General features: G+C 42.7%; 2 protein-coding genes across 17 annotated transcripts in view; one reads left to right on the forward strand and one right to left on the reverse strand.

The window, feature by feature from the left end:
• The window catches only part of LOC142564100 (uncharacterized), a 136,673-nt gene that overhangs the window by 112,890 nt on the left and 484 nt on the right, over positions 1 to 23,299 (reverse strand). Inside the window, exons 1-6 of one of the 9 annotated variants that reach the window (XM_075674977.1) lie at positions 22,459 to 22,597; positions 21,279 to 21,456; positions 15,204 to 15,353; positions 11,101 to 11,184; positions 9,779 to 9,910; positions 3,638 to 3,708 (exon numbers count right to left, since the gene is read on the reverse strand). In XM_075674977.1, coding sequence (XP_075531092.1) covers positions 3,638 to 3,708; positions 9,779 to 9,910; positions 11,101 to 11,184; positions 15,204 to 15,353; positions 21,279 to 21,434 — 593 coding nt within the window. In that variant the 5' untranslated portion in view covers positions 21,435 to 21,456; positions 22,459 to 22,597. Of the gene's footprint in view, positions 1 to 3,637; positions 3,709 to 9,778; positions 9,911 to 11,100; positions 11,185 to 15,203; positions 15,354 to 21,278; positions 21,457 to 21,524; positions 21,791 to 22,327; positions 22,426 to 22,458; positions 22,598 to 23,299 lie in introns of those variants that run through there. The other 8 variants (XM_075675010.1, XM_075674990.1, XM_075674966.1 and 5 more) reach the window with 8 other exon arrangements.
• The window catches only part of LOC142564066 (ranBP-type and C3HC4-type zinc finger-containing protein 1-like), a 97,902-nt gene continuing 96,807 nt past the window's right edge, over positions 22,205 to 23,299 (forward strand). For 4 of the 8 annotated variants that reach the window (XM_075674894.1, XM_075674939.1, XM_075674931.1 and 1 more), the window contains exon 1: positions 23,145 to 23,269. The gene's annotated coding sequence lies outside the window, so the exon portion shown is untranslated. Of the gene's footprint in view, positions 22,360 to 22,403; positions 22,444 to 23,131; positions 23,270 to 23,299 lie in introns of those variants that run through there. The other 4 variants (XM_075674916.1, XM_075674924.1, XM_075674901.1 and 1 more) reach the window with 4 other exon arrangements.

Below are 23,299 nucleotides of genomic sequence, written 5' to 3' on the forward strand. Positions count from 1 at the left end.
AAAAAAAAAAAAAAAACATTACCATTACGTGTGCATCTCACACCATCGGAGAAGCAAGCTGCTCATTAGATAGTAAATGCCTTCACCATTAGTCAACAACTACAATTCATATGAACCTGGCAAATATAATGTAAAGCATGAACGAAACATCCATCACAGAAGCCAATACATGCCCACAAAATTTCACAGCAATAAATCTTGTGTCACTGTTGCATGCTTCACAAAGACTGGCTAATGCACAGGGTGTGTAATTGCAGTTACATTAAAACTGTATTATAAAATTACCTCTCTAAATCAAGATATGCTTAATGAGATGCTTTAAGGAACTCCGAAATGATTTTGATGATTTTGTAGAAACATACTGAGTCGTTAGGGTAGGTTCTTCTAATCACTAAGTGACACATTTAAGTGCTCCACATAAGGTGTGTAATTATAAGGTTCTAAAAATGTGAATTGCTACCGATCACAACAGTGCCATTCCCCTGAATTTTCAGCTGCCCTGTCCCCTTCTACTTAAGGGGGGCACGTGACATCAGTCGGGTGAGCTATCTGATTGGCTACCCACATTGCATCATTTTTCAAACTTTATGGTGAACAAATGTTGTTCGTAATAGTTGGACTGTTGGTTAATTTATTTCTATAAAAAATGTAACAGAGAGAGAATACACAATGACAATTTATCACTATAGTAAAACCTCGTTAATTTGAGTTTCATGGGACTGAAAAACAAGTTTGAATTAACCGAATGTCAAATTATCGAGGGTACCAAGAAATCAATAAACAAATGCTTACTATGTCAACACACTTTTATTTGCTAAATGAATAAGCAAATCCTGTTTCTATATTGCACAGAAAGCAATGCAGAGGGTGCAATTCTCATCTTGTGACTGATTAGTGCTCGCAGCGGTGAAGGCCTCGTGATCTCTTTCGCAGCGCGGCCACGGCACGTGTCATCCGAGACATTCTTTTCACTACCGCATGCCAATCCCGATTATTTTTTCGCCAGTGTTGTCAGGTCACCGCCCATCACAATGTAAACGGTGCACTTTATCCTCGACAGCTCTGCACTGAGTAAAAACGAAACTAATGCTTGGCGTAACCATTGTGGACTAAACCGCGGTCGCTATCGACGCAATCATGGATGGCAACTATGCAGTCATGAAGGCCCGTGGCCGATGCATGCACCGAGTCAAAGTGAAACTACTGCCGCAACCGCTGCAGAGAAAAGCGCGGCCACTGTCGACATGACCAAGGATGGTGACTACGCAGTCATGAAGGTGCATGGCCAACGCAGTGCTATGCGCAGTGGTGAACACAAGAATAAAGGCTTCAAAGGCACAAATAGGTACAAAGAAATCTGGCACTGTTATTCATGTATGATTTCCACTGATGACTATGGCGATGTTAACTCCACCGTTTCATTTTGGTGGACGCTAATGCCGTTTTTGCTCTTTTGCATTGCACATTTGCAGCACTCGCTGAGCTCTGACAGTTGTCTGAATTAACCGTGGACAAATACGTCCGAATCAACGAAAGTTTTATTGCATTAAATAATGCATACACCTGCCGGGACCAAAGGATGAGTCCAAATTATCTGAATTAATGAGGGTCGAATTAACAAGGTTTTACTGTACACTCAAGCACTTCAAGCACACAGCAAGTGTCATCTGCTTGTGTTACAATGTGCGCCTTGTTGAAGCGAACTATGCAGTTCCTGTTGGTCTCGAGGTTTCTTTTCGCGAGCATCCTGAATTGCCCTTGTTGTGTTGTGGGCTGCAAACCTCGAGATTGGCGACATGTCAAGCTGCAATATTGTGTCCCTATGCAAGGCAACAGACGAGCGGAGTGGCTGCAGCACATAGGCTGTCGGTATCCGACTCACACCAGGATCTCCATGTTTATGGCCGTCACTTAACGCCGGAGGATTACTACCACAATACTGTGCTCATGCAGCGATTGGGTGCAGCGACAGAACGCTCGCAACGCTGCTTGGATAGCTCTAGCTGGGAATTGATGGCCAAACGGCTAGCGGAGAGGTAGCAGAGGCTTTGCACACTGGCTCCAAGGCACCGGAAGTAGACGACACATCACATCATGACACAGATACAGTGCACTGTAACACAGAGCCAGTGAAGGTGGGGTTTAGCCCTGATTGCTTGGCGAACGAGTTAAGAAGGAAAAGCATGGCTAGGGAGGAGGATAACTTGAAATTGCCTGTTGCTCTCTTAATATGAGATGCTGTGGCACTAATGTTTTATTATGGCTGTAACTGTGCACTTAAACAACTTCTGCAAACCATGTCAGGCACCCTTTAGGGAAATGAGTGTGGTTGAAAAAACAACTTGCCACCGGTGGGAGCCTAATTCACAAGCTTTGCTTTATGTGTGTGCTGCATTACCAATTGTGCTATGGCAGTGGCTCTTCCCCCGTCCCTATTTTAGGGTATTTATGTAGTACAAGATCAACCCGGGAAGTGCTTGCCAGCACTATTCATGGCCATGTTGGGGTCCTCCACTTTTCTCCTTTGTTATTTAAAGGCTGTTAATAAGAAAATCATACATTACCAGCCCTGCAGGTCTGCACAGATTACTTTGGTAGTATATACTGCTCATATATTACTAATTTAGCCATAGTCAAGTTTCATTGCAGTTGGCCTTTTTTTCTGACCACCCAAAAGTCTCTAACATGCAACAAAAGCTAGGTACTTATTACTCCACCTAGCAGCATTTATTACATTCCATCATCATTGCAGCTGCTAATCGAACCTGACACCTAGTGATCGGCAGCAGAACGCCAGAGCCACCGAGCCACCACAGTGGGTCAAGAATTAAACGCAAACAATGTATGTGAATTGCTGCAGCATTCCAACTGATAACATATCAGCACAACTATAGGTAAAGCTGCTTTGAAGAAATGTGGCTCATGAATTCTTGTTTTGATAAACAATGTCTTGGCACAAAATGAGACATGAAAAGGAAGAAAGGAAAGACATGCATGCATGCACGCACGCACGCACGTGTGCGCGCACACACACACACACACACACACACACCTAATTGGTTAAAGGGGCCCTGCAATACTTGATCATGGTAAATTACCAAGTTACCAGATTATTAGCCATGACCACCTTCTGATGCAGTGCATCTTTACATAAAGCAGGAAATCTACAATTTCATTCACAAGACCGCTTGTCTTCCCTTGCCACTTTTAATAAAATCTGCTTTCATATGGTGCTTCCCTGACTTACCACATCATGAGAGCAATGAATGCTCCTGTGATTCGCTAGCATGAACTCCAGAAAAATAAAGTCCATCCCTCCCTCTTTCTCTTCCCCTCTTTTTTTTCTTGCACAAAAAGCACAGCCAATATTTCTTGTGCAAACATGTGTAAATTTTTTTTTTATCAGAAGCATGGCCCTGCTGTGGCCAGCTTGAGCCATGAGTGCGTCCAGGATCAAGGGATGGAAATTTGGTTTGCGAGGCAGCAATTTGTGTACTGCGTTTTCAAATCCCACACAGTACACCAAATTGAAAATTGTCTTCCTAGTGGCTCAAGCAAAGAGCCCAGGACATAAAAGTCCTTGAAGAGATAAGCATTCGTGGCACTTTTCGCAAGAAAAACAAAAGAAAGCACATACTGGGAAGACAAACGACAGATGGGGCCATAAACTTCTTCAGGGGAGATCACACAGAATGTGACACAATCCATCTGGAAAAGAAGTAAATAAAAAAGAAAACTAGTAAGCATGGCAGTACTCAATAAAAAAAAATACAAACACTTCACTTTCTAGTGTTCACCTGCAATTATTACATGTTGAGTCAGTTCTCTATCATGTGTAGAAGTGAAACTAGTAAAACATAAATGCAAACCTGAGCTGATCCTATGCAATACCATTAGTGACACAGTGCAATTAACTATTTCTTTACTAAAGCAAATGTGCCATGACTAAAGGGTCCCCCTAAAGCATCTCTGAAATTGTGAACATATTCTTACATATTTGTTTTACAATTTTGAACATGTTTTGAACATATCTTAAATAAACACATGCATCATGCATAGAATACTGCAATGATCAGCTTTGGTGAATATGGCTGCACTATATACACTGCAGGGAAGCCACAAACTAAGGAACAATAATGTGCTCCTCACCGGGCTTTTTTGCAACATGTAAAGGCTTTACATGTCATGATGCCAGTATTATATGCATGACGTTATCAGGGTAAAAGCTGTTGATTGGATTGGTTGGTTGATAAAGGACAAGAGCACAAATGTCACGACAGTTGGCTGTGTGTTCTGAGAGGAGTGGAAGGCTCGCTTATTGTTCCACCACTAATCCTTCTGCTAAGCTTTTGTTGAGTCGGCGCCACATGAAGGACAACGAAGAAGCTCCTCCTGTTGGTTGACAAAAGCCATAGCTTATGTTGCTCTGCATGGAGTTGGTGAGTGTATGTGGCAAAGAGGAGTGTGTGCTTGTGGGGAAAGAAGCAAAGTGAAGCGAAGAACCACGGCAGCCACATAGTTTTCCATCGACCACCTGTAACTTTGCCATTACGGCATCATTTCGAAAAATTCTTACAGTTGCATGTTGTTTAGATTGGTACACAGCTTCCACTATGTATAACACTCTCAAGCTCAGATCATAAGAAGCCAACAAACAGACACCAAGGACAACACAGGGGAAATTACTAGTACTGACTCATTGCAACAAAGAAATGATAAATTAATGGAATTGAAAGTGGATGAAAAAACAACTTGCCGCAGGCGGGGAACGATCCCACGTCTTGGCACTACGCTTGATTTAATATTTGCCTTTAGTGTATCTTTAACTAATAATTTTAGATTGGTCTGACAGCTTCATGAAAATATATTTAAGGCAGCTAGGCTTTATTATGAGACAAAGCCAGTCCAGAAAAATGTACAATCATTGCATTTTACCAGTACTAACATATGGGGCAGAAACTTGGAGGTTAACTAAGAAGTTTGAGTTGAGGACCGCACAAAGAGCGATGAAATGAAAAATATTTTGCACAATGTTAAGAGATGCCAAGAGAGCGGAGTGGATCAGACAGCAAATGGGGATATCTGATATTCTAGCTGACATTAGGAGTAAAAAAAAAATAATGGAGCTGGGCACGCCATGTAATGCGTAAGGCAGATAACCAGTGGAACCATTAGAGTTATAGAATGGGTGGCAAGGAAAGGGAAGCACAGTCGAGGATGGCAGAGAATTAGGTGGTGTGATGAAATGCAGAAATTTGCTGGCACAACTTGGTAACAGCTAGCGCAGGACAGGGGTAATTAGAGATCGCTGAGAGAGACTTTCGTCTCGCAGTGGACATAAACATAGAGTGCTGCTGGTGCTGCTGCTACTGCTGCTGAAGAAGGAGAAGAAGAAGAAGAAGAAGAAGGAGAAGAAGAAGAAGAAGAAGAAGAAGAAGAAGAAGAAGAAGAAGAAGAAGAAGAAATTTAACAAAGGCCATTTATCACTGTTAGAGTGCACTAATCATTGAAATACAGCTTGAATTTTTTTCTCAAGCGACTTTGTAGCAATGCTGAAGTTCTCTGAAACAGAAGTGCGCATATCAATCGGAAAAAGAAGGTAGCATCAACAAAATATGGTAGTGGTACAATATTTCATGTTGCACCACTGTAAGCTATGGCATTCAAGCAAGTCCTACATTATGTCAGTAAATGGAAGTGGCAATTATGTAAATGAGATCATTCAGCTGATATGTCTAGGATCCAATGCATTCACAAGCAATGCACTTTGCGCTGATTATTCAGAAAAAGAATTTGTAAGAGATGGTACACATTATTAGAACTCAAAGACTGTCTAGACCTGATCCTTTTCAAGAACTCAGGCTATATTCCGAGTAATGATGAACATTTGGGCATTTCAAAACCAGGTAGTGCCCCATGAGCTTTGATGATGATATATGGTATTTTATGGTCCGAGGGCCAATGAGCGTCACCATGAGCTTTAATATAGTTGAAATTCCCACAATGACGCAAGCAGTGATGCATAACACCCAAGTGCAGCCAATTGGTAAGCTGAGGCGCGCTGCAAAAAATTATGGGACTTTATGCGCCAAAATTACAATCTGATTATGAGGCACACTGTAGTGGGGGACTCCGGAATAATTTGGACCATCTGAGGTTTTTTAACATGCACCTAAATCTAAGTACCTGGCTGTTTTCACATTTTTCGCCCATCGAAATGCGACTACTGTGGCCGGGATTCGATCCTGCGAGCTCGTGCTTAGCAGCCCAGCACCATAGCCACTAAGCAACCACGACGGGTACCCGAGTTGAAGGGGGAAAAAAAAAAAAAACATTTATAGTCTGCTGGTATTGAACTCTGAAACTTATGTTATCTCATCAGCTAATGCAATCTTCCTTGCTCAAGTGCACTTCACCATGGTCAAACCGGATGGGCTGAGTCACCTGCAGGCTTGTACCTATGATACTGGGCTTGATTTTGTGACTGCTGTGAAGACAGCAATTTAGAAAAAAATGCTTAGAGCACTTCGAGATACACTATTAAGATGAGCTGAAAGCAGAGTCAGTGTTGCAGAGCCCCTGGAATATTCCAATCAACAGTGAAGTTCCTTTGTAAATTGCTTTTGACTGAATGAAATCACCTCTAAATTTTGACAGCTTCTATAGGCATCCATAATTCAAACTTTGCATACAATTTTCAACAAGTTTTCTGTCACACAAAACAATACCACTCATTTAAGATGTGGTTATATACAACCAAATGCCAAAGCATTCAGTGGGTAGAAAAGGGGAAGCCTCACTCAAAAAAAAAAAAAAAAAAGGCTAGGATGCGACGACTAGCGAAAAAAGCAAGGGTCATAATGCAATGGCCACCACGTTTTTCAACCACACAATAGAATGGTATACATCTACTAGATTACTCAAGGCTAGAAAGTAAATTTTGGCTACCACACATGTTTCTGAGACATTGATGAGGAAGCAAATCCCATGAAAAAGACCACAACTTGTGGAGAAGCAGAAACTGCATTACGGCCACACAAGGGCCAAGGTTACAAACACAGTTACCCAATTTCTGCCTCACTGAAAAGATTCAAAGATTCATAATGGCAGTGTTTGCGTAGCACACAAAAGTAGGAAAGGAAGGACAGAGACGAGTAAAGAGCGCTAACTTCCAACTGATCTCTATTGACATAATAGTTCTGCAGAAACCCGCAAGGTGGAGAGAAGTAATTAATAAAGGGAAAATGAGACATCCACCCAAATGTAGCTATGTGCTACGAAGGAAACCCATACGGGTTCCTCAAAAGAAAAGCCTTGCAGTTGAAAAAAAATTTCTCCTGGTCCGGGACTCAAAGCCGGAAACACCGCCTTTCCGGTGCAGCTTGCTCTACCATTTCAGCTAACGAGGCAGCTAGCAGAGGGCAGGGCGAAGTCGAATTTATCAACAATTCGAAACATAGGCAAGAGTTTGACATAATAGTTCTGTGAAAACCCGCAAGGTGGAGAGAACTAATTAATAAGTCCCGGACCAGGACGAATTTTTCTTCAACTACAAGGCTTTTCTTTCGAGGAACCCATATGGGTTGCCTTTGTAGCACTTGGCTACGTTTGAGTGGATGTCTCATTTTCCCTTTAATAATTACTTCTCTCCACCTTGAGCGTTTTTGCAGAACTATTATGTCAAACTCTTGCCTTTGCTTCAAGTTTTTGATAAATTCGACTTCGCCCTGCCATCTGCTAGCCGCTGGTTAGCTGAGATGGTAGAGTGGCTGCCCCGGAAAGGCGGTGGTCCCGGGTTCGAGTTCCGGACCAGGACAATTTTTTCTTCCAATTGCAAGGCTTTTCTTTCGAGGAACCCGTATCGGTTTTCTTTGTAACACTGAGCTACGTTTGGGTGGATATTTCATTTTCCCTTTATTAATGATCTCTATTTGCAGACGAGTATAATATATATGCGCGGCGAACAGGGAAATACACAGAAAAGGGCGGATACACAGAACCAGCACATCATTGATAAGTAAGATCACTTCACGTGCCCACGACTGCCCTGTGCTGGGCCAGGTAATCTCGCTCAGGTCATGACAGAGCAATGGAAGGCGTGCTTACGCAGCGGTCACCTAGATTGTGAATGTACTCCACTTCTGTTATTTCTTGGGTTGACTGCGACCTATGGCTTGCCAACAGCACACACTGATGAAGAAAGGGGTGCACTTGCGATCCCGGCAATGAATGCCAAGATGCCCCTGCACCGTATTGTACATGTTGTTTCGGTGCTCATGCAAGCGCTTGTTGAGACATCTACCACTTTGGCCAACATAAGTCTTGCCGCCCTTCAGTGACCCCTTCTATGCACGGGACAAAATCCGACTTATGCTTGATGGAGCACAAAGAAAAGTTAGTGTGTGGTGTGTTGACTCACTTACACAGCTTTTAGGGAAAACACGGGGAATGCGGAAGATGGAAATTCAAGACGATGAGCAAAACGTGAACAAGGTGAAAGCAGGAGCCAACGTTTCGACAAGTGGACTTGAAGAAGACAAGTCTTCTTGTCTTTTCACTTTCGTTTCACTTTCACATTCTTTTCACTTGTCGAAACGTTGGCTCCTGCTTTCACCTAGTTCCCATTTTGCTCATCGTTACACAGCTTTTGTATTTTCTCTGGTGCCGAGAAAACCACACACACTCTAGTGCTCTGGCCAATCTTCTTTAACCTGTGCGAAATGCTGTGCACATACGGCAGAACAACAGGGCGGCTCTTTTCAGCGATGTAACGTTTCTCAGGCCTATGTTCTCGTTGCACAACTTAGAGCAACTTTTCAGCCACCGAAGAAAGCAAGTGTACTGGATAATTGGCTTCTACAAGGCGCTTTGTCTGTTGAGTGAAACTACTTAGCATTGTGTGGGGGCAAGATTTCTTTTGTGCGCTACGCAAACACCGCTGTTATGAACCATAACCAACTGGCCCAAGCCTCTACCCTAATCACAATCCCATTTTCGCCCTACAGCCCAGACCTGGCACCCTAGAACTTCTTTTTCTACCCCCATGACATAAAACGTCCTAAAGTGACATTGTGACATTCTTCTATCACGGAATCGGATGCAGTCAAGGCACTAGAGGCGATCACCAAAAAACTGGCAAAAGATGGCTTCACTGATTTTTGTAGACTTGGTATAAATGGTAAAACAGGTGCGTTTCACTTACTGGAGGGTACATAGAAGGGCATAAAAGTGCCAATGATTGATTTTCAGAAATAAAGGTTTCAGAGCATCAGTCTCAGTCTTTATTTAATAACTCTCATATGAGAGGCAACAGTCGCCACTGCTTTACTACTACAACCAGCTGTGGCATTGCCTTGAAGAAGTGAAAAAAATAAGCAAAAAGGCAAGAAACTTTTCATCGCAAACACTTGATGACATGCCACAAAATCGCAGCAGAAATTTCTCAACCAAGGATGGGTGGATATGCTGCACCTGCCATACCATATCAGACTTGGCGCAATTTGACTTCCCTTATTTCAAGCTCTGCAGTATTTCAGTGCAGTCAGTAAGCAGGTAAAAATGGAATAACTACAGTGCAAATTAACTTACAGCATCAAACTTTACTGCATTGGAATCTTCATTCTGCCTGCTTTTTAGCAAGAAGCTGACAACAGTGATGGTGACAACACGAAGAAGATTTAGCTTTAAATTAAAAGCTGCCCTTTTGACTTGATTCAAACAGAAATTACCTTTGCATTAACCCAAAATTACAGATTTATGTCTAGCAGCAAGTGCTCACCTCCCAGTTTCCTGTGGTACGGGCTTCATTTATGATACTCAGCAGTGACTGGATATCACTGAATAGGTTGTCATTATAGCTCCTCAGCTGGTTGTTCTCCTTTTGAAGTTCAGCCACCGTGCGTTCAGACACCTGCAGAGACACAAAAATCCTTGCTTTTCAAGATATGGCTTTTATTTCCTTTTATTTTTTCACTTTTAATTTAAGATCATACATTCCATCTGAATAAAATTTATATCATGCAGGTTAATACAGGAGACTAATCTCATCATGCTCCAAGCCTGTGTGCTCGAGTTCTGCCAATGCTTCATGATGCCGACACTTTCTTGCTCTGCTTAGTCTCAAGGTCCTTTAGAGTGGAATGCCAAAGCCAGCCAAACTGCAGGGTTTGCCAGTGGGTTATTTTATAGTCATCTTGGAGAAAATACTACTGAGCATTTCTGAAAGTTGACAGATTGGGGTAACAAAACTGAACAAGCAGAAGACAACATCAAGTACTTTTGACAAGCAGCAGGTGTGATCGCGTTGTTTACGCCCTGCCTCTACCAGAATCAATTCCTTGTCTTCTTTGAGTACTTATAGTCTTTATCTTAATGGCTAAGCCAATTAATCAGAAATGAAACATTTAACAAAATCTATAAAACTAGTATGTGCTTCCAGTTATGGTTGCCTTCAGCAGCATAAGGACTATCCTTATCAACATCTGCAGCAGTGTGGGCCATTTGAAACTTTCCATGAAATCAGTTTAGTTGGGTGAGGATGTTTTCAATTAGCATTACTAAAGTTAAGACTAAATTTCAAGCTATGAACAATAAGAAAAATTTGAGCCTGCCACTGTTAAGCTATTTGCAATTTTTACTCAATTATAATATAAGTGTTGGAACAGAAGCTATTTCTTTAAAATAAAAGTTAGGGGGGCTTGAAAAAGTAAAAATAACGTGCAATAAATTTGTCTCCTGATCGGATTCAAGTTTGGTGCATGCAAAGCAGCAGCTTAAGTAAACATAAGAAATAATGGGCACCAAACAATGTATACACATTGCTTCCATCAAGCTTACCCATCCTATGAAGAGAATACCGTAGATAATAGGTACAAATGACTGCTTATGATGAAAACATTTATGCATGTATCACACCATGGTTGAAAGTATTTGATACTGCAGTAAGCTTTTCAACACAATACTACAAAGGCCCCAATCAAGGGCGAGTTAAATCATTACAGATAAAGGTGCTTAAAACCTAGATATATCTGTTTTATCCATACTGCATAAAAAATGAGATAAATAAAAAAAATGGGATAAATGCAAGAAAAAAGTACAAACTGCTAGTGTCTTTTCAGCAAGGTGCCTCTTGGAGATGATGCTCTGGATTTCCTCGCCCCACTCACTAATGTTGTACACGGTCTCCTAGAAAAGGTGTAAAGTATTAGTGAACACATACTGATGGCCTGAAGTAAAATCACAATGATTTTTTTTTCAGATAAAACGGTTGCATGCTAAAGTAATGACATCTAGCAATTAAAGAAGTACATCTCTGACCAGAATAGAAAAGCAACAAAAGAGCACACGATGGACGACACATAAGTTAGGCATTTCAAACAAATAATTTTCTTATAAAATTGCTACGTTTATAAACAAACATGAGCAAGCATAGTGCAGAAATAATGAACTCTGACACAGCCTTTGAAAATAAGAACAAAAAGCAAAACTCGGAAGGAAGGAACTGATGTGCACTTAACAATAATGCTCAGCCATGAAATATGACTGATGCTTTAATCACACATGCATCTCTCTCTTTCTTATGTGATATGATTCCACAAGATCATGTATGATTTGATGCTCATGCTTGAAGACAATGTCAGATTCTTTTAACTCTTTCCATGCCAACCTTTTATACAGCAAGCCAACAAAAATTAAAAATTCTGGATTTTTTATTACGACTTGTTCATTGTGAACAACTTTCATTATTGCAATATAGTTATTGTTATTTTCTGGTGCTCATTACAGTCAATCTTTTTTCATATTTTTCAGCTGCAGGTAGGCATTGCCACAGAAACAGCCTATATAAAGCCGATATGACATTTTTTGGAACAGAAATCAATTGTGGTTTTGTTGTCTTCCGTGTGACGAGACATTCCTGGCACTGGAAGAAAACAACATTGCAGAAGCACCAGCAGCAAAGTGTTTCCGTCGAGCTATGTCCACGCGAGAGGAGAGGGGCCTCTAGAAGCTCAAACTTTTCTTCACAACCATCGGTAGTTAGTTGAAGCTTCAAACACAAATCTAATTGTGTTTAGTCTAATTGATTACTTGAGGTAAAAAAAAAGGGAATGGCCAAGAAAACCAAGATTCTGCAACTGAAAAAGGTGGCCCGTGTCGATGCAGCCATCTAACCCTGCACTGCCATGTTTAAAACCCATAAGAGCCAGACTTTTGCCGTGTTTCCACCAATAGTACCCAACAAAAAAAATTGTCCGACAATTGCAATACTCTGTATGCAAAATTTAAGCTCAACTGGATACGTGTTTTCATTTCGCGATATATTGAGGCAAAGCATTTGAGACTGAAATCACCGCACCAACTGACAGTGGGCCAGTGCCTTCAGCCCCTTCATAGAGGGAGGGGCAGTATGGGAATGCTGGCATGATGAGCCGCAACGGAGCCAGCTGTGGAAGAAGATGACGACAAAGACGTGAGCAGTGGTACGAGCGCGTCCGCGCGGTTAAGCCGAAGGATGACGACGCTCAACCCAGGAATAGGCGCCTAAACGCTGCACTCTAAATATCAGGTTTCTGGGATGCTGGCACCATCTAGTAGTGCAGCATTCACACCAGAATGATCAAACGACTGCCACTCGTCTGCGGCACTCAGAAGACAAATGAAAGTCCCTGGGTGAATGAGACCTGCCACTGGTATATCTGTATTGGAGAAAACAACCGATGAGTCAGACTCATTTTTGGCACAGAAAGGGATAAAGCTAGGATAGCAGTGGCATACACTACCATGCACAGCAAGGTGCAATAGTGCTCATAATTTTTATGGCGTCATGGTGCTTTCTGAGATGTGTGTCAAAGCTTTTTACCATGGGAAAGTGGGACCACATAAACAACAGTAATGTGGATAAGAGATGGCAATGCGTCAACATGCCTTAGATGCCTTAGAGGAAACCAAACTTTGTTAAAAGGGTCCATCAGACTTTGCCCATGGCATGCCATTGTCATCCAATCTAGAAAGAAAATGACATTGTCTTCAAGCACAGGCATCAGCTGACATGTGAGCTTACGGAACCAAACAAGACAGAAGATCATAGGAAGATGGAGACGAAGTGATCAGCAGTAATCAAAGGATGTTTCTGGAGCCAATGAGTTCGACAAGTGGACTTGTCTTCATCGGGGGAAAAACAACAATGAGGCAGGATGTGTGGCAAGTCAAGAATCGGTCATGTCGCATGACCAAGAGTTCTTTTTTGGATTTATAAGTTTTTGCCTTCCAATTTTCTTGTCTGTTCTCACATTTTAATGCTGATGTAACATAGTTCAGTCTCGCAGTGCTGCGCTTGCTCATGTTCTTGTTTATCTCACAACTCCAATAAGAAACTAGTTTGACTGAAGCACCTGTCCTGAGTGCTATTCATCATCTGCTGTTCTTTTGTTGCACTTCTTTTCTCATCAAAGATGAAAATAGACCAACTAATCCTCCTTGCACTCTCGAAAAGTACATTAGATAAATGCCAGTTTACAGAATACTTTAAGCTGAAATGAAATAAAAACAGAAATAACTGATATTCACAGCAATAGCTGTTAATTGTAAAATTTTTCAAGGGACACTGCAAATATACTAAAAGCCACAGTGGAGACCTGTTGCATACTGATGCTACATAAAGTAGATAATAATAAAAAAAAAATTGGTTGATGCTGTGTTGTGATCAACCTGGAGTTATGATGGAGAGACATTCTGAAGCCACAAGGGCAAGGTTAAAACATGCACTAAGAGCAGCTACTTGATCATATTTAGCATGCGTGCATGGGCTGTATGGTGGCAATGATGGTACAGTCTGACAGACTTGCACTACCACAGTGTGTGGCATACTTCATATGCAGGCTTATTAATTATTCACAAGCAATGTTCAGAAAGCATAAGCACTACTTGTAGGAAGTAAGAAAAATATTCATCTAATTTGTTAAGGGCTTGTACATGGTCACTAAAATGAGAGTAACTTGGTTATGTGTGCTACGTGCAGCATGAGTACACATAAAGATTACCAATGAATTTTTCTTCCATGAATTTCATTGCTAGCTTTGTTGGCAGTAATGAGTTTAGATTTATAAGAGCCATTATTCACAAAGACCAGCCATGACTACTGTACCCAAAATTCACACAAATTACCTGCTGTGTGCAAATTGCAGCATAAATCATTATACTAGTACTTAAATAATTTAATAGACTGAGTCACCTCTAGATGGTCACACTTGCAACTACTGATAGCAACAGCCACTAGAAGTAGCATGCTATCAGTATGCCATCAGTGTGAATTGCTCAACAGATACCAAGAGTTCCCCCTTTTTTTTTTTTCTCAGGTTAACAGAATTTTTAAAAATCGCAAAAACAACTCATTGAGCTGGATTACTTGAAGAGGCAGACATTAGTTTGACTAGCAACCAAAATGCATAATTTACCAATTAAAAATGCACTAATAAACTTTTTAACAAATTACTTTAGCCTATATATGTATAGCAATATACAAATAGAAGCCAGTGATTTCACAAGGCACATCCACTTGGAATGAATTAGATTAGATTAGATTAGATTATGGGGTTTAACGTGCCAAAACCACTTTCTGATTATGAGGCACGATCAGAAAGTGGTTTTGGAAATTTCGACCACCTGGGGTTCTTTAACGTGCACCTAAATCTAAGTACACGGGTGTTTTTGCATTTCGCCCCCATCGTAATGCGGCCACCGTGGCCTGGGAAGGAATTTGGAACTAGCACCAGTTTCGAGATAAACACTGTCAAACTTGCGGTAGAAATACACTGCTATTTAACTTACTTCTGTAGAAAAATAACATCGAACCTCAAGAATTACTGGAACAGCAATTAATTTTGTCGTGTACATTGGGAACGTGTATCTCGAAACTAGTGTCACCCTCAGAATACATTCGCAGTGTACATGACTTTTGAAGTCACCTGCTCCAATTCATAAATTGCAATATATGTCATAAAGTATTAGTTCAAAAGTTATTTAGCAAAACATTGTTAATTGTACAAATATTAATTTTCGTTTCTTGTGCAAATAATGTCCACCTCTGAGAGTAATCTACCTCAAGAAATAGAATTGTGCTACGTGGCCACAGGTAATTTTTCTAAATTCTATAAACGATAAAGAAAGCACCCTATATAAACAATAAATTATGACTATTACATTACCCGTGTTACGTCTGCAGTTGAGTGGAGGCGTCTCTGCATCTGCAGAGTTCTTTTTTCCGCTTCATTTTCAAGCTCGGCAAGACAGCAAACAAGTTGCTCGTTTTGGTCCAGCAAAATTTCAATGATGGCTTGCATGCTTTTAAAGGATTCCTGAAAAAAACGCCCACATTAGGTTTCAATTTATTACATTACATTAGGCAACATAAGTAGATAGTAGAACAAGATGCAATAGCAATCAATCTAGCTAGACAGACAGCCACCATGTTGGCTCAGTGGCAAGGCTGGGCTGTATCAAAAACATATGTATTTTAGATACTATCTCAAGATACTCTTTATGTATGTTGCATCTGCATCATGATACATTTGGCAAGACATGTATCAGTATTTCCGATAAAACTTTTTATTGTGTACCTTAGAATACAAGATACCCCGAAGAACTGTTTTTGGCCTAGTTGTTGATTACTAAAAGAGATATTTACTGTAAAAAAACAGAACACAGACAGGAGTAGTAATCTATTTTGCTCCCCTGCTTCGTCTCTAATAAAACCTCATGAGCCATTCCACCCTCTAAAGGTTGATGGCCGGCGAAGCTGTTTAGCACACGATACAGAGGTGACATAGAATTTTGAACAAAGATACGAACATATTTATTGTCCTGATCGGTGGTCATCATAATGATAGCATACTGTTATTAAATGCGTCTGTCACGTTAAGCCAATGAATGGCTCATACCCCCTTAACCAATTGTTCATACCACCGTAAATACATTTTTAATGTGGCCTTCCCATTACAATAGAAGAGAAATAAAATTCTACGCTGGAATTATGAGTGGCAATGGAGCTAGCTGTGGAAGAAGACGATGCTAGAGCCATTGCTTATGATGATAGTTGATGATGATGATGACAATAGTTTCTTCTCGCCAATGAATGGCTCACACCCCCTTAAGCAATGAGTGGCAACGGAGTCAGCTGTGGAAGGAGACAAAGAGGAAGAATGTGTGAGCAGTGGCAGGAGTGGGTTCGCACAGTTGCGCGAGGGGCGCCAACAAGCCAGTTCGCGGGTTGTTCACAGATGACAAAAATGCCCTAGCCATATACAGCTTCGCTGTAATAAACATGTGCTTATGATACAACTATTGCAAAATTCACGAAGACACCCAGTCCCTCATGGCTAGCAAATAAAGGCATTTGAGATTCACTTTAAAGGGAAGCTGAAGCCTTTTTAAAATATCTGAGGTTTCAATGAATATATTGTTTTTTTTTTTCACCCCCTGAATATGAAAATCAGTTTAACAGGCCCACAAGTAACCACGAGTCCCTTTCATTTAGCAAAAACGAGCAGCAGTGTCTGTGGGAGATGGCATAGGTCAGTTAACAGCTTTTGCTGGCAAAGATAACCGTGACGTCCATCCTCGGTATCGGTAAGATGCATAATTTGATAGAGCACCCACGTGGTCCCTGTGTTGGCATCATCCTCGCGCCCAGTCTTTCACTGCTATGCTCGGCATGCAGAGCTTCCCCAAAAGCTTTAATGGTGATTGCAGCGTCCCTATGTGCAAAATCGAAAATAACTTCAGGAGTTGAATTATACCATCGCAGCCTTCCAAACCACTGTAAATCTTCCAAGTATTAACCCTCTTCAGCTTTCCTTTAAAAGACCAATACTTTCAGACTCATAGTCCTCATAATCAACCATTATCAGGAATATGAACAATGTACAAACAAAGTGCTAGCTAGAAGCTGCACATTTTTCAAATTTACTGACTGGCAAGGTATGTGCACATTGAACATTGGTGCAAACCTTTTATGCCGTTGTCATTCAGGATCAATTACTACCGTCTAAACATGGAAGGTGTATGAGCATGACTTGTTATTCATAAACTTTCGTATTATGTCCTGGAACATGTCAACCTATCACTGCATAATATTGTTATGAGCCAAATCCTTGAACTAACGAAGACGACGATCATCGGGATGTTGCGCATGTTCAGCCATCTTGGCCATCTCTGTAAGTAGCCTGTTTATGAGAGAGAGAGAGAGCGTAACCTTTTATTTCAAATCAACAAGATTTGAGTCCGGCGTCTTTTTAGTGGGTCTGGGCACCCGGCGCGGACGCGGTTCCGAGACCTTGTCTTGAAGCGGCTTTTTCGGCTCGCTGGACGGCCCAGTTGTGCTGTCAGGTCAGAGCTGAGCAGTGCGGTCATCCAGCGTGACTGGAGGCTGGCGGTGGAAGAGACGGATGAGTCGGCACTGCCCGACTTGTTAGGTCCCGACACTCCCATAACATCTGATTAAGTGTGGCAACCTCGCCACACAATGTGCATCTGTTTGTAGTGTACATGTCTGGATACATGGCGTGCATGAGTCTGGGGTTTCTGTAAGAGTCTGTTTGTAATTGTCTGAAGTGTACTGCTTGCGTCCTGTCTAACCTAGCGTGAGGGAATGGGTATGTGTGTCTTTGTAATTGGTAGTGTGCCGTGATGTCGTGAAAACTGGTCATACGATCCTCCCATGGCCAGACGTTTGCAGTTCCCCGCGGGGGCTCTTCCTCCGATGCTACTTGGTGAGTCAGGCCTCGAGCAATGCCGTGAGCCGCTTCGTTGGGGGTGCTCATTCCAGTGTGTGTCGGGATCCATAGCAAATGCCTTCGGTTATCAACGTCGGCCTCTCCCTGGTGTATGGGATGTCACTGGAGTATCTGATACGCCTCTTGCGAGATGCGCCCATTTGCAAAATTTCGAATTGCCGTTTGCGAGTCGCAGATCACGTATGTAGCTTTGGTTTGTGTGAGGGCCAGTGCTATGGCCGCTTCCTCTGCCGCTTCGGCATGTGCCGTGTTCACGGTGACGCTCGTGAGGTGGTTGCCTCGGTGGCTAGTAACTGCTGCCACGAAACTCTTCCCGTCTCGATAGCGGGCTGCGTCGGTGAAGACCGCCTCCTTGTTGTTAGAGTAACTTTTGTTCATGTGTTTTGCCCTGGCTTTACGCCTCCCCGTGTGGTGTTGGGGGTGCATGTTGCGAGGCAATGGGGGTACGTATAGTTGCTTCTTTTTTCATCTGTACGACGTACCGTCACACATTGGTAGAGGTGTGGGGTATTCTCGCCAGACGACCGAGCTCCACAGCAGTCGGCGCTGCGGTGCAACCACCGTGGCAGACCAGCTGGAATCTGCTTCTGTGCAACAGACCTCAATTCTGTCGAAACCAGGGCTCATATTTCTGTCATGAACTCCAGTCTTCACTGCCGCCTAAAGAAGGTGGTCACACCTGCTCTATTCCGCACTGTAAGAGTGGCCGATGGCGGAACCCCCACCGTTGTTGGAATGCGCACTGCCCGCGTCACCATCGCCAGTCACCTTACTACTGTTTTCTTTGTCGTTCTTGAGCAATGCCCTTCTGATATTACACTTCGCATGGACTTTCTAACAACTTATTCAGCCCTAACTGACTGTGTCACTGGCCTCCTGCACCTCAAATCACCTCACATAGTTGATGCTACAACAATGCCTTCAACCCGTCTTGGCTTTCTCAACTATGTGTGCATGCCCCTCCAAGCTCCATGATCTCCAGCACACCTGTGGCTGATGACAATTATGTCTCTCCCTGTTAACAGATGTTCTGCTCACCAAAAACATGGCCGTGCCTAACACCCTCGTGACTGCAATAGCCCTGTCACACGCGCAAACTAAAATGCACTTTGAGCAAGTGCACTTCAGCATGCTGAGTGTCATTTTGACGGCGTGCTGCTACACGATAAACAAAAGTGTTCTTTCAAAATCGTGGGACTAGCGAGCAAGATTCAGAAGGCAAAGCATATATTTGTTAACTTAAAAATGTATGTGCAAGAACAGTTTCTTACTTTTTGAGACAGCATTTACAAACAAGCAATGGCAGCGACAGTGACTTGACCAGTACCAGTCCAAACAACACATTCCGTCAAACAACTGAGTCACCATTACCTGGTGTGGCCATAAACAGCCCAAGAGTGAGAGTAGTTCTTTAGCTGTTTTTGTTTTCTTTTTGCAGTGTGGCACATTTTACTACCTTGTAACTTTAGCAGTTAAAAAGAAGATGCTATTAAAAGTTACTCCTGACTCTGCTTTTAATATTATTTTGCTTATTTTTTACTCATTGCTAACGCGGCTACAGACTTAGCTGCTGTGAAGTATGTTAGCTGAAAACACTCATCGACGAGTGCACTCTGCGGTAAGTGTCACTAAGCATTCCCGTGTGGCAGCCTGAGAATGGCATTAGCAGCTAAGTTCACTTGCTCAAAGTGAACTTAAGTTTGCCCATTTGACAGGGGTAAAATTGGCAATCACATCGCCATTCCCATTTGAAACTCCAGCACCTCTCCTCAACTAATTCCAGCAAGCATGCCACTCGCCATCATCACTGCTGTCGAAAACCGTGAATTTTGCGCGTTGCATTCCACCAGACTCTCCAGGTGATCCTTCATTTGCACCACAACCAGTTTGTTGTGCAATGCCTTGGTCAGAATGATCCCTGATGACCTTTCTTGTTCTCAAGCTACCAACCTTAGCTGCTTCCTGGAGTCATCCCACGACATTCTCAATTTCAACACTTGTTCTATGAGCCAAACGTCTGTTGTCCAGCATTGAATCGACGCAGGGAACGCGAGCTCTGTCCGCTACCGTCCCTATCATGTCTCCCCTGCAGAATGCGGTGTGATTCAAGGCGAAGTTGACAAAATGCTCACAAAAAGGCGTGATCGAACTTTCTTCCAGCCCGTGGGCGTACCCTGTGGTGCTAGTAAAAAAAAAAAAAGACAGCAGCTAGCACTTTTGTGTTGACTACCGACACCTGGACAACATAACGCACAAGGACATATACCCACTGCCCTTAATTGACGATGCCTTGGACTGCCTCCACAAAGCCATGCACTTTTCCTCCATCGACCTGCACTCCGGATACTGGCAGAATGAATTATCTATTTTCCACTGGCACTGAATTCCTCAATGTCTGGAAAATGGCACATGGAAAATTCATCATGGTAAAAATGTCGATGCCAGTATCAACACACTGCCAGTTTGTTGGCGTCAATGCAAAATAAAGTGAGCTGATCCTGAAGGCAGTGCAATCAAAAGCATGGTTAGGCTGATCCTGATACCAATGCATGATGCGTACTTGCAGCCCAGGCTTTAATGCAATTTGTAACAAGGGCCAACTTCGGAAGCAGGATAGTCGAAGGTGTGGACACACCAATCTTGATAATGCTATTACATTACAATCGCTCACATGTTGCATGAAAGCCTAAGAGTTTTAATTCTTTTAAAATTTTTTGTTCCACTAATGCTATGTCCGTTCTACATAAAAATGCTCCATATATAAGTGCGAAATTTGAGAGGAAATCAGCTGGCAGTTTCGTTGGAATAGTCATGCATAGCTGGTGCTCCCATTTATGCAACACTCAGTGAATTGCAGGCTTGTTTCCTGGTTGCGGTAGCCCATAGGAATTAATCTAAAGCCCTCCACTCAGTCATTTCTCATAGCCCAGGTGTTGACCCGAGACATTAATTTAAACCCCATCAAACTATCCACCTGGGTAATATACTCTATCACTAAATATGTATACAACATAGAAACTTGCATGTAATAAAGCCAATGTTAACATGGTTACAAGATAAAATGTAATGGGAAATGAATGGCAATTTAGTAAACTATATATATTTTTTAACAAGGAATGCTTGGCAAGACATATTAAGATTTTGCACATTTTACACATAACTGGAAAAGAGGGGTGTGCAATGGCTGATCTAAAGCTACCAAGGATGCCCAGGGGCCTAAAATCATGCAGTTCTTTTGTTTCTGAAAGGTTTTCTCTATGTGGTTCATACAGGATTCTGATATGTTTTTTGACTTACTGGCTTTAATAAATAGTAAACATGTAGCACGCAATAATACGCAGCAAAAAAAAGAATCCTCCTCTCCCCCAATGCTGCGTCTGCATGTCACTACTACATGTATGCCAATACAATCATAAAATGCGGTATGCATGTGTGACTACATTCGAATTTGACTTGTATGAAAGCAATATGCACCAGCCCAGCTAATACCTCTGTGCTTCTTGGATGACTTCCTTCTTCAACATCTTTGCTAAGCTGGACGCCTATCTCCGTCCTAAAGTTGGCCATCAGAGCTAAAAGGCGCGAAGGCACGCGTCCAGACTCGGCAGCAGCGTTGGCGCCTGCTTCCTCGCCTCCTTGTATCATCCTCGTTGGCGCTCGATCGACTCTAGGTGAAACAAAAGGCGCACTTCTGTTGGTACATAGTTCACGTCCAACATTTGTATGTATACATACATGCCACATACCGACAGGAGCTTTTCGCCTCCCAAATCTCGGAAAGCCAGGGTTAAGAGTGAAACATGTTTTATAAAATCGGCTTCCAACTTAATTTCAAAAGCGACATTTGAGATGAGCTACAATGTCGAGCACGAGGAGTTCACGCCGCCACGTTGCACGGCTATTCAGACTTCATATCCGTTGTTGCAACAAAAAATCTGAACAAATACTTTCCCGCGTGCTTTCGATATCACGCTCGGCCGCCATATGATGGTAAACGACGTGAAGATCATGTATGTACAGCGTGTACTCGATGTATGTCCATGCAGTCATAAAAAAAAAGAAAGTCCAGCTGCAGCCAAGTTCCGCGCACCGTCTTTTTTGAATAGTTCAGTTTTGCTGAGCATCTCGGTTTTGAAGCGCTTGATATCACGCGGACGGTGCGCAGAGAACAGTCGCCCCTGTCGCGAAAGTGGTCTGCTAGCTTCCATGCCATCTTTCACGGACCATTTCATTAGTGCGTCCACATTACCCTCTACCAGAATAATCTACAGTACGCTACAGCTGTTGTAAATCCGGTAATAAAAAGCAGCGCCACATGGCGCCACGGACGCCACTCTTGATTATTTCAAAGTGAAAGCTTTACTATGTAGTTAAACGGGACAGAAACCAGTGCACGGTGTCCCTACATTCCCTGCCATCGTTATTCACCACTGCAACAGGAATAACATAAAACAGAAACCAGTGCACGGTGCCCCTACATTCCCTGCCATCGTTATTCACCACTGCAACAGGAATAACATAAAACAGCGACATCCTACCCATCGCTCCACGCTGCATGCCACACCGAAACGTAAGCGAGAACCATGAATGTTCACAGAACCGAAACTACCGAACACATGCGAACACGAACGCTTGCTGTCCGCTACAAGCAGCAGTACGTAGTACTTACTACAAGTGTTAAGGTCGCCGAATCAGAACGTCTTCTTGCAGATCAGCTTTAAGTCATACCGACCCTGGCCCTTCTCATCAAGCTTAACGCGCGTCCATTCCATTCTGCTGGTTGCGCGCGATCGTGCAGGGGAGCGCGAGCGCTGCATGGCCACGGTTAGGTCTTTATTCTGCTGGTTTCGGGTATTTCTTTGTAATGCTTGAAAACATTATTTAATTACGAAGTCTAATGCACCTGCACCGAAATAGTTGTCGGACAGTGGGAAAATTCACAGCTAGCAATGCATGCAACAACCTAATAATTTGATTAATATATCCGTCAGTTTCACAGTCGCGTCCACCACGTAGCACGTAGGCAAGAGTCGGCTAGTAGACGGGACGACGGAAACTACCAAACGACCGAACAGCCGATCCGAAAGCTCTCGAAGAATGGAGACTAGAGACGTCCCGACCTCACTGCAAGCAACCGTTACTTCCGAAACAAAAGCATAAGCGCTTGACGTCACATGGGTAAAAATACTTCGTACTCTCAGGGAGAGCACCCCGAACGGCAGCTGAACCATTGCTGCTGGCAGTACGATTGCCAGCTCAACGACAGCATAGAGACAACAGGCTGAGTAACTGCTGAAACGAGAGAAACGGTGTGCGACGAGGCGAACGACCCGACTCCACCTTCCGCTGGACTCGCGCGCTGCTAACAAAACTAACTGAAGGAACGCAGGACGCGAAAGGCACTGCAACGCATACAGTGCTTGCTAGCTACGGTCGTTGCGGAGCTACTTCTTGGTAGTGAAAATGTCGACGCGTTGACGGTAAGTTGCTTGTTCCTGCAAATTTTGGCC

The sequence above is a fragment of the Dermacentor variabilis genome, chromosome 1 (assembly GCF_050947875.1).
Source record: "Dermacentor variabilis isolate Ectoservices chromosome 1, ASM5094787v1, whole genome shotgun sequence".
In the NCBI taxonomy this organism is placed as follows: Eukaryota; Metazoa; Arthropoda; class Arachnida; order Ixodida; family Ixodidae; genus Dermacentor; species Dermacentor variabilis.